The sequence below is a fragment of the Eumetopias jubatus genome, unplaced genomic scaffold (genome assembly GCF_037043125.1).
Source record: "Eumetopias jubatus isolate StellerSeaLion01/CBP00866 unplaced genomic scaffold, mEumJub1_p1.0 scaffold_7, whole genome shotgun sequence".
Classification (NCBI taxonomy): Eukaryota; Metazoa; Chordata; class Mammalia; order Carnivora; family Otariidae; genus Eumetopias; species Eumetopias jubatus.
In genome coordinates, this window is record NW_028274813.1 from 2634552 (window position 1) to 2645986 (window position 11435).

The 11435-nt window shown below is 52.8% G+C and overlaps 1 protein-coding gene across 1 annotated transcript; it reads left to right on the forward strand.

Annotated features, from left to right (window-relative positions):
* Nucleotides 1-7836: 7836 nt before the first annotated feature.
* Nucleotides 7837-9060, forward strand: LOC114207373 (ras-related protein Rap-2a-like). Its single transcript, XM_028101380.2, has one exon. The coding sequence runs from the start codon at nucleotides 7845-7847 to the stop codon at nucleotides 8445-8447; it is 603 nt and encodes a 200-aa protein (XP_027957181.1). The 5' UTR covers nucleotides 7837-7844; the 3' UTR covers nucleotides 8448-9060.
* The last annotated feature ends 2375 nt before the right edge of the window (nucleotides 9061-11435 follow it).

The window sequence follows — 11435 nt, forward strand, 5'->3', positions numbered from 1 at the left end:
GACTCTTTCCTGAAGCCCGGCTCCCCGCGAAGGGCCCTGAGGTCGCGGGGTCCTGCCGGGTCTCCTGCCCTGTCACACGCACCCTCTCCTCCTTTGGAAGCAGCACCACCCGCCCCTCCGTGGCGCAGGCCCGCTGCCCCTCGGTGAGCCAGTGGTGCGGGGACCTCCAGGGCCCCAAACGAGACCGTTCCCGCGGTGGTTGAGCAGAGAGGCCGCTTCCTGCCGCGGTCACCGCAGATCCCGGAGCACACTGTGTCTTCTCTCTCCGCTGAGCTCTTGAGCAGCACACTCAGGGAGAAACTGGGTATTTTCACCCTGGTTGAGCTGTTCCCAATACGGGGAGCGTGGGGCGGCAGCGACCACGGCTTTTCCGCCTGACCTTGTCCAGAAGTGCCCCACTCCCAGGCCGGGAGCCCGAGGCAGAGCCCGAGAGCATCAGGAGGCCGTGTGGCAGGAAACACGCCTCCTTCCAGCCCAGCTCCCTGCAGGAGAGCAGCCGCTCTCTCCGGGTCTCCTCTCAGAAGCAGACGTCAAGTGACATGGCCAACTGAGGACACGCGTGCTGAGTGTCCAGGTCTGGTGCGGGAGCCCATGTCCGGGAGGGGGGCTTGGTGAGCAGCGTCACCCCCGAGCAGCCAGCCGGGCCACCCCACGGAGACACACTGCATCTACAGCAGTGTGTTGCCCTGACTCTGGTAACTTCAGGATTCTTCCAGAGCGGGTGTTTTTATTTAGTATCACATTTGGTTATTCCATCACTCATCTATTCTTTGTGTTTTAGTATTATTTCTTTTATGTCTTTTATCTATTAATCTTACTGCCTGAAAATTAGAGTTTATGTGGGCTCTGCTCGTGGTGGCTTATTCCTCATCTCTTCAGTATCTTTGGACCATGAACTTGATCTGAGAGGAAGCCCCAGCTCAAGGTGCATCCCTCCAGAGAAGCTGGTATTTATTGCTGAAGACATCCTTCAGGAACTACCCATCTGGGCCCATTTAATGCTAATTTTTCATCTTGCTGTTTCCAGGACCTAAAGGGATGTTCAGTTTAAACCCAAACCTCCCGGAGGATCAGACCCTTGTTACAAATCTTAGGGAAGATCCTTTGTTTATGTCCCAGCAAGAGTACTGGGTAGGACAATTTCTTTCTCATCTCCTTTTGCTGATGGTCGGAAAACTCTCAAAATCACTCATTCACTGAGGACATGGCCCTTCCCAGATGCAGAGTTTGTGTGGGGGTCCCAGGGCTAACTGGGAACTTTATACAGTCTCAAAGTCTTGTCTCCTGTCTCCATGACACCCCAAAGCCTTGATGACCAGGATTGTGAATGCCCGGGGGCTGCCTGCCTGGGCATCAGTTGGTACTTTGGTTTTCAGCCGCTTCTCTGTTTGGGGCTTTTCCTTTTCCAACATTGCAGTTCTGCCAGAAAGTGTTTTGTGATGGTTCATTCAGAATTTCTAGTCTTGAAGATTTTTCCCAGTCATCTAACTGACTTGATGGGCAGAAAGGGAGGGATCACCGGGCTTTGCGATGACCGCATCCGCATTTGTCCACACCCGCATTTGTCCGCATCCGCATTTGTCCACACCCGTATACTTGCTGGCAGAGATCACCCACGTGTTTGCACTATTTCCAGGAGTTCTCAGAGGGTCCATTGTTTGCCCCCCCACACCCCTCCCACCCAGGGAGATTTGCACAGTTGTTCTCTGCAGATACCACTGGCAGCTGCTGCTTCCTCAGGAATGCGGTTCCTCCTCTGTGCCTAGAGGTGCTGGGATCCCAGTTCCTCCCCCTGGAAGTCAGAGAGATTCTCTTTGGTCTAGGGTGTGAGGCTCCGAGGGTAAAAGGCTCCCCGGCACTACAGGCTGAGATAATGAGGCAGGCCAGGAGACTGGGGGCAGAGGGCACCAGGAATATGGTGTGAGGTTTGCTCCTGCAGTTCCCTGCCAGAAATCTCAGGGGCCTAGGCTCCCACTAGAGATGGACAGTGGCTATACTGGTTTGCCTACCACTGGGCAGGTGAGTCCAAAGGGGGGATTGAGGATGAGGAGTGTCTGTAGTGCAGCCCTCTAAAGCCACCTGCCCAACCCAGATATCATCTGTGATAAGGCAATCATTATATTTACATGTTCTTGAGTCCCTTTGCCAGATCTCTCAATTGTTTGGGTCTTGGGCAGGACTACTGAAGATGTCATCGACTGGGCCCCTCACACCCTACAGTAACCACTAGATTATTCTATACTATGCCAAAAAGCCTTTTGGAGACAGCCAGCTTCAACAACCCGTTAGCAATTTTACTTTGTTAGTATACTGAAAAAGCAGTATCTCAGGATACATAATTCAGAAAGGCAAGCATTTAACCAGTCAACAAATATGGTCAGTTTTGCTAGGATGCATCATCCTGTTTCATAAAATTCAGGGTGCCACGCAAAGTTACACAATAAAAACCATGGCTCTTGTGGGGGAAAATGGAGCTGGGGCAGGACCCTCAAAGTATTTCACCAGTGCCACACTAAAACCAGACAGGCACCTAAGAAAAAAGGGTAGCCCACTTGTATATGTGAAATTGTTTTGAAAAATACATTAACGCCATAATAAGTGTGGCCCTTTATCTAAGAGGCCTGAAGCTTGCTTCCAGAAGTAAACCTGGGGAGCGTCTCAGCCTGTGAGGTGCTGTGAGGTGGTGGGTGAGGTGGGTGAGTGCTAAGACCCATGCTGCCTGGTGCGCTCACAGCGCGGCGGTTATGAGGCAGCTGGGACATGTGTGAGGCGTGTGCATTGTGTGTATCCCCTACATACCTCAGTCCAGCCAGGGCGCTTTTCTGTGTTTACCTTGCAAATAAATTCACACAAAATGCAAAATTCACAGTCTGCTCGAATCATTCCATCATTCTTCAGTTGTGTTGGAAAAAATCCAAATTTCCAAATGGAGCGTCACAGCAGAACTGTAGTTACGGCCCCGCACCGAGTCAGCAGCAAGCCAGAGGCTGTCTCTGCCCTCACAGGAGTCACGTTGTAAAGCGGGAAACAATAAGCAAACAATTTCATATAGTACGATAGGTGCCCCCCCATTCATATATTGCAAGCGAGCCCCCAAAGTGATGGTATTAGGTGGGGCCTCTGGGAGTGATCTGGTGAATAGCATTCCTATAAAAGAGACCCCCGAGAGCTCCCTTGCCCCCCCACTTTTTTAAAGATTTTATTTATTTATTTGACAGAGACACAGTGAGAGAGGGAACACAAGCAGGGGGAGTAGAAGAGGGAGAAGCAGGCTTCCTGCAGAGCAGGGAGCCCAATGCGGGGCTCGATCCCAGGACCCTGGGATCATGACCTGCGCCGAAGGCAGACGCTTAACGACTGAGCCATCCAGGCGCCCCTCCCTTGCCCCTTCTGCCCTGTGAGGACCCTCACCAAACACTGAATCTGCCAGCGCCTTGACCTTGGGCTTCCCAGCCGCCAGAACAGAGAGATAAATGTGGTTCGTTTAAGCGCCCCCAGTCTGTGGACCAAGCAAGGCAGCAGGACAGTAAGGGATGGGTTTCTGGTAGATGGCACTGGGGTCGCTTCCTAGGGCTGATTTGACAGAGTCCCACAGACGAGAGGGTGTAGCCAGGAATCGACTGTGTCACAGTTCTGGAGGCCAGAAGTCCTAGATCAAGGTGTCAGCAGACGTGGGTCCTTCCGTGGGCTGTGACAGAGAACCTGTTCTACGCCCCTCGCCCTTAGCTTTAGTGATTTGCCAACATCTTTGGCATTCTTTGGCTTGTAGAAACACCAGCCCGATCTCTGACTTCATCTTCACGTGGCATTCTCCCTGTGTATCTCTGTGTCCAAATTACCCCCTTAAAAAAAAAAAAAAGATTTTATTTATTTATTTAGAGAGCATGAATTGGGGGAGGGGCAGAGGGAGAGGGAGAATCTTCAGCAGAGTGCCCCCTCAGCATGGTGCTCGCCACAGGGCTCCATCCCATGACCCTGAGATCATGACCTGAGCCTAAATCAAGTGTCAGATACTTCACTGACAGAGCCACCCAGGTGCCCCTGAATTACCCCTTTTATGAGGACACTAGTTATATTGGACTAGGGGCTACCCTTCTCCAGTGGAACCCCATCTTAACCGATTACATCTGCAACAACCCTATTTCCAAATAAGGTCACATTCTGAGGTACAGAGGGCTAGAACTTCAGCAAATGAATACAGTTCTACCTTTCACAGTTGGTAAGGAAGGACACCTTTAAGCAAGTGATATTTGAGCAAAACCCTGAATAAAAGGAGGGAGTGAGCCATGCGGACATGGGAGGGAACAGCATTCCAGGAGGAGGGAATAGCAAATGTGAGGGTTGTGTGATGAAACGCAGACTGGCATATGCTGAAGGAGCAGTCAGAGGAGCACTACGTCCAGAGGCAGCAGGGAGAAAAGGGGTGAGAGATGAAGTGAGAAACAGAATGACTCATCGATAGGAAATCCATCAACTATGAGTCATAAAATTAACAGAATTAAAGGAGAAAAAAACGATAAATTCATTGGAGACCAAAAAAAAAAAAAAAATCCCAGCAGACATTCCCAATACAAACTCTAAGGTATTAATAGACTAAAATTTCCTCTTACAGTGAAGGATACCATTCGAGAACAAAATTTCCTCTTACGGTGAAGGATACACATCATATGATTGGTGTGTTGTAAGGGCATTTCTCTTCGCCAGAAATGCAGAGTGATACCAGCTGTTACCTCTGTGGTTCCAGATCGATGTTTTTGGAGTCTAGCTAAAGCAATAAGAAAAGGAAATAAGCAATGTACTCATCATTGTTTGCAGATAATGTGCTCCTAGGTCACCCCCTTCCAAAGGAGGCATTTTCAAACCATTAGAGTGGAGTCAGCCATCATTTAAGCCCTCTTCTCGCATGCTCTGGGTCCACCGGGTTGCTGTCATGGCTACGGAAGCCAGCTGGCCACGCAGGTAGAGCCTGGCCACGCCTGGCCTCAGCTGCACTGTGCACTCCCTGCTGTCTATCCCAGGCTCTCCACGGCCGCTGCTTGCGATGCTTCTGGAGTTCAACCTAGCTGGCACACGTACACTCCTGGAAGACAGACAAGAGTTTGCAGACAGCCCTGGAGCGCAGAGGAGTGGGTGTCAGCAGGCCCACTGACGTGCACCGGTGCACGGAGCAGGCATGCGCCCCTCGCTACCATGCACCGCTGGACGGCGCTGAGGCCAGCCGCACACCGTTCCTTAGAGTACTCCTCCTGCAGCAGTGCTAGGACCAAGATGCACTCTGGCTTGGATTTCCCCGCTTCCCCGTTTCTCCCTTCCAGGGTCCCTGTTCCTGATCTCCAAGATCACTTCCAAAACTAAACCATTTGCCCACAAGACCATGTCCCACGTCATAGATCCTGCTTTTGGAGAGAACCTGAATTAAGAGAAGAGACCCTAGGAAGCCGAGCTTCAGAGCTTCAGAGCAGGATTCTAAGATTGATCACACGCCCTTCAGACCCTTTGCAAGGACCTTACTGCTGGCGGTGAGTGAGCTGGTGGCAAGCCTTGCGAGTGGCACGGTGACTCACCAGGGGGCCAGTTAGGATCTGGTCTGGGTGGAAGCATCGGTTCCCGTGCTAGGGGTGGGAGAGCTGACTTTTGTTAATGGCTTTGAAAGCCCCCCAAAATACCAATGATAGGCTCAAGTTAGCCAACTCTTAATTTAAGATACTCCATGGAAGTCTGACACTTCCAGGTGACACTGGAGCCCCCCACATCTCCTGCAGGCACAGGGCATTGATGATGAAAACCAGGCCAGATTCCCCACAACTCACAATGTTGTTGTTATGTCTCTTTTCTGTCACGTTTAGTTTACTGTTTAACCTATCAATGGATGTTTTATGTTAAAATAGTAAATTATCACATTTTCTATCTTCAGAAGGTTTTTTTTTTTCTTTTGGAGAAACTCTTTCAAATTACATGGCCATACTTTATAGTCTCTTGTTCCTTGCTCCAAATGTTAAGCTTCTTTATTTCTTTAAACACATGAAACATAATTATTATATGTCTGATAATGCCAATGTCTGCAGTTTTCGGGACATGGTTTTATTGTCTGTGATTCCAACGGCTCTCACTCAGAGTGGTTTTTTCCCTCTTGTGTTTTGCGACTTTTTAGTGGTGAGTTGCCTCTTTTCTCTCAAAAGCTATCTGTGGGACGTTGTTGAAGTCTGGCTGGAACTTTCATCCCTCCAGGGAATATTCGCAGTTATCCTTTTTAAAAAAGGCGTTTTTATTTTTGTTACTTTGCAGTCAGAGAATGTCTCATGAGATGTCTCTATTTAGAAGTCAAGTTGTCTGCTGTGTTCCATGTATGATTCATATTATAGGTTAAGGATGCTCTATGCCCTGTTTATAGAAAAGCATGTTCTGTGACCACAAACACCAGTGTGAAGGATGTATACTGTTGTTTAAACTTCAAGCTCAGTCAGCATTGGGGCCCTGTCTCCCTCCAGGGCTGCACCAGAATGACAGCTCAGGGGCACCCCCCCCACAGGGAACGGGAAAGTGTAGATACCTCCACTTTCAGCCCAGGCCTGCCCATCCCCCTGAAGTCCTAAGGCATCAGCTTGTGCCTGAGGCATAAGGTGGGTGGAGATCCCAAGACTTTCTACCCGGCCCCCCTTGTCCCACACCCAGCCTTGCTCCTCTGAAATCAAGGAATAGCAAGAAGCTTGTGTAGAGTAGAAGCCTGATAGAGTGGCTGCAGGGAGGCCCAACCTGGAGGACCCTCTATAGCTAGGGTGACCCCAAAGCCCTGTTGCCAGGGACTTTGCGGGTTTATGCTTGCTGTTGGGTGGAGGGGTGCACACTTTCATTTTCTAAAGTGACCAGTTCTGGATGGTGCCTTATGTGGTCACTCTACTCGTAGGTCAGGAGGGCATGACGGAAAGCCTGGGAAGGTTGGAGTCGGGGAGTGCAATGTGATTTACATTTCACAAAGTTCATTTGGGCGCTCCTCCACGACAAAGGGGTCTGGAGGGGCCAGAGCAAAGGCAGGGGCACGTGGTACTCCAGGCACGGAGTGGGGCCCAGGACTCACTTGGGGCCCTCCGTCTGAAGTTCCCTCGCAAGTTACCCCTTTTCTGGGGTCCTCTCTGTCTGGAGAGGGGCCCCAGCTACGCAGCTGGGCCGGGCCTGACCTAAAACGAGGCCAGCCTGGCTTCCGGCCACGAGGCTGGTTCTGGAATGGTGGAGAAATCCCTGCATTTCCCGGGTAGACATGGAAGGGATCAGGTTACCTTCTAGTCTCGCGGACATAGGGGCTCTTCTTGGAAAGGGGGAGCAGAAGGCAGGGACTGTCGGAGGGGCCCCGGCGGGTCGTCCAGTGGGGTAGGGGAAAGAGGCCGAGCAGGGCCTGGCTGCCGGGGGCCCCACCGGGAGCCCCACCGGGAGTGAGGTCTGGGGAAAGGGGAGGCCTCGGACGTGGAGCTGGTGGGGAGGGCGGCGCCAGCACGCCCCGGGCCGGAGGCGGGGCAGACACCGGGGTAGAGAGCGGGGCGGAGAGGACCGCGGGGCCCACACTCCCGGGACCCCCCGTCTTGGCTGCGGGGCGCTCTGCCCCGGCCCGGCGGCGGCGGGTCTCCGCGCCAGTCCGGACGCCCACCCTCGCCCGGCGCCCGGGCGCGCGCGCCCGCCCTCCGGGCCCCCTCCTCGCGGCCGCCCCGCCCCTCCCCGGTCCCCCCTCGCCAGCCCCTCCTGCCCCTCCCCTCCTCCCGCCCCGTCCCCCTCTCCCCTCCCCCCGGCCCCCGCCTCCGCGCGCCATTCCTCGCAGTCCTCCGGCCGAGCGTCCCACCAGCCGCGTCTCGGCCATGGCGGGCCTGGGGCCGCGACCCGCCAAGGGCTACCGGGTGGTTCTGCTCGGGAGCGTGGCCGTGGGCAAGACGGCACTGGCCACGCAGTTCGCCTGCGGCAGCTTCCCGGAGCAGTGCGAGCCGTCGGTGGAGGAGCTCTTCAGCAAGGTGATCGAGGTGAACGCGGCGCCCGCGCTGCTGGAGATCGTGGACACGGTGGGCGCCGAGCACCTGGTCACCCTCAAGGACCTGTACATCAAGAACAGCGATGGCTTCGTGGTGCTCTACAGCGTGTGCAGCGAGGCCTCGTTCGAGGCGGTGCGGCCGCTGCGGGAGCGCATGGGCCGGCTGCGGGGGCCCAAGGCCGTGCCGCTCGTGCTGGTGGGTACCAAGGCCGACCTGGACGCCGAGCGCCAGGTGCTGACGGCGCGGGGCCGCGCGCTGGCCCGCGAGTGGCGCTGCCCGTTCCTGGAGGTCACGGCCAAGAGCAAACTGATGGTGGACCAGGTGTTTACGCAGGTGGTACGCGAGATGGAGGCCCTGGCCCCGCCCGAGGAAGAGGTCCCGGCCCCCCCCACCAACGCCCAGGATACGTGGCCGTCCGAGAGATTCATTGGCTAATACGCCACGGTTACTTTTGAATACGTGTTCAGCGCTTTTCTGATTTCTGAAGCTCAGCCTTCCTTCCCTGCTTTTTCAAGAAAGTTATCCGGCCCAAGACAAGTGGTTACTTCCGCGTAGTTAACTCAGACCAGCTCCTCAGGCTGTTTGCAGAGCTTCTTACATCCTTGGTGAAAACTTTGCCAATTTGTTTACCTCTTACAGTGCTATAGGAAGCCCCAAATCGCTATCTTTTTCCCGTATGGAGAGAGTGCCACCCTTTTCTTCAAATGGGATTTGTTACAGGATTCCCCCCCCCCCGCCCCGCCTTTTTTGATAACGAACGCCTTCAGATGCCCTCCGACCTTTGAAATGGATTGAGGAACGTGAACTAAAAAGACTTTAAGCTTCGGATTCCATGAGGTTTTCGTGTGTTTCCCTCTGCTTTGCAGCCTCGAAGCGAGCGGTCATATTTTCCTCTCTGCGTATTTCTAAATATAGTTATGACACACGCAGCAGTGGTTTGAAAGGGATATTGTATACCCTGGGAGGGGAGAAATAACTTCTCACCCAGACGTTGCTCAGCTCTGCCTTCCCTTCTGTAACGGACATTCGGTCGATTTTGCATCTGTAAATTGAGTGAAAATAAAGTGATTTGAAAAGGTGATAGCTTTACATACCGGTCTTTCTAATACTTTGAGCCACAGTTCCTACATTCGCATACACCGTCTCTGCTCTCCAGTTCTATTCCGGGAAGCACGATAGTAAGCAGGGGAAAATGGCCGCATCTGGTATGTATTTCTTGTCGCCAGAGAGTAGAATATTTGTCTGATACCTGCATAGTTCACAGTGACCCCGGGACTGAAGTAGAAGCAGACCGTGTAAGAATCTTTTTGTATAGTTTTCACATAACGAGACAAGAAACTTTTCCTGCACTGGTTAGAAAATGCCATTGTTTTATAATTGTAAGAATTTGTCTCTGATAGGAGTCGCGTGTGCCTATTTTCACAAGTTAACGATTCTGCCTCACCCGCCCAACAGATCTTTCCAATTTAGGAACCTAGACTTACCATTTAAACATCTTCTAAAAGAAATAAGCAAGAAAAACAAATTAAATCAATAAAGAACACTCAAAACTGTGCCCGTGACCTGAAAAAGTTCATTTTGTTACAGGAAAGTTATCTATAAAGTGATGGTTATGCACTGCTCTGGGAATTTTATATTGTATATGATGTGTGAACAGAAGGATGGATTTTATTTTAACATAACGAGCATATATATTTTAGAACCTGACAGTGCCTGACAGCCAGTTCACCAGGGGGAAAGCTAGGCTGAGTGTCCCCTGTCTTTTCTCTCTGTCTCCCTGGGACTTTGCGGGGGGGGGGGGGTGTGGGCACCTGTGAAGCCTTGAAGTCCAGCTAACTCACTCCCTCCTCTGTGTTCTGGGGTCACTCCTCCCAGTAGTGTTTCCTCACACCCTCTTCCAGAACCATCTCTAAGGGGACATTTCAAACACAGGAAGGAGGGAAGGGGGGCCTGCGGAGGTGTGCGTGGTGGGGAAGGACCTTCCTGGCCTCAGCTGTCTTTGTCCAAAGCTGCCCCTTCCTCTGCTGGAACAGAGGCAAAAACCCAAGACTGTTCCTGGACTGGGCATTGAGCGGTGCTGAGAAAGCACACAGGGAGCAGTGCCCTGTTCTCAGCCATGAAGCTGGGCCCCAAGGACGGCAAGCTGCCTGACTCCCCAGCTCTGCCCGCCCTGCCTTTCTGACTCTCCACCAGCCAGCACTGAGGCCTCCTGGGAGATGTTGTGTCCCTGGATTCCTGTGCCTCTGGATAATAGGCTCAATCCAGGAAAAAATGTACAAGTAGACATTTCTTCCTTCAGATTCCTAGGACCACGTCAGATCCTTCCACTCAGATCTAGTTTCAGCTCAGAGCCCAGGGTGTTCAACATGACAAATGATCAGGCCCACGTGATCAGCTCCTGTGACCTCAGGAATAGGTTTAAAGCAGTTTCTGGATGACGCGTAAAATTCAAGAGCTACACACTAGATTTTCTTTCTCTTCCTACATTTCTTACTTCTAAGGTATGCTACATGCAAGTTGCTCGTAGTCCCTCTGGAGTGAAGAGCGGCCTAGGTAACTAAAGTGGATTTGCAAGCAGTGAATGTGCCCGCTCTGTGGGTCGGGGTGCTGTGGAGCCTGGAAGCACTGTGCCCCGGTGGGGCGGGGGGGAACCCAGGCACCAGGCAGTTAGCTTGCTAGCTTGCAGATGGTGTTACCGTCTCAAGCCATTTGCGGTTGGGCACTGGGCCATAGGCTCTGTGCACGCTCAGCATCACCAGGGAATGTGAAACCGGTTTCCAAACTGGTTGTAACAGTCACATACCCACACACTCCTGATGCTCCAAATGCTCTGCAGCTCAGAGTCTGCGCAGATGCTTTTCTTACCAATGTGTTGTGGTTTCCATTCGTATGATTCAGACCGCTGGTGATGTTGAGAGTTCTTTCGGAGGGTTTTATGGCATTTGATTTCCTCTTCAGGGAGATGCCTGCTCTTTTTGACAGCTTTTAGAATCGTGTGATCTGCCCTTTTCTTCCCGGTTCTTGGAGGTTTTGCTCTATCTCCGTGGTGGACAGCCTCCAGACACGTCCAGTGCCCCCGCCTCCTGGTCCTCCTGCCCTGGTTGGCTCCCTCCCCTGGAGGCTGGGCAGGGCCTAGTGACTCTCTTCTAGAGAATACAACAGGACAGCAGTGACGGGATGTCACTTCTGAGATTAACTCGCAAAACCACTGCCCCCTGTCTTGCTCAGCCTCTCCCAGAGCCCTGGTTCTGTGAAAGGCCAGCCGCCATGTTGTGACGAGCCTGGTGGAGAGGGCCATGTGGCAAGGAACTGATGTCCCAGCCAGCAGCCGTCGAGAGCTCGGGAGGGGGAATCTTTCCCAGATGAGCGTTGAGATGAGGGCAGCCCCAGCCCACCTGTCACCGCTGCCCGGGAGGGCGCCTG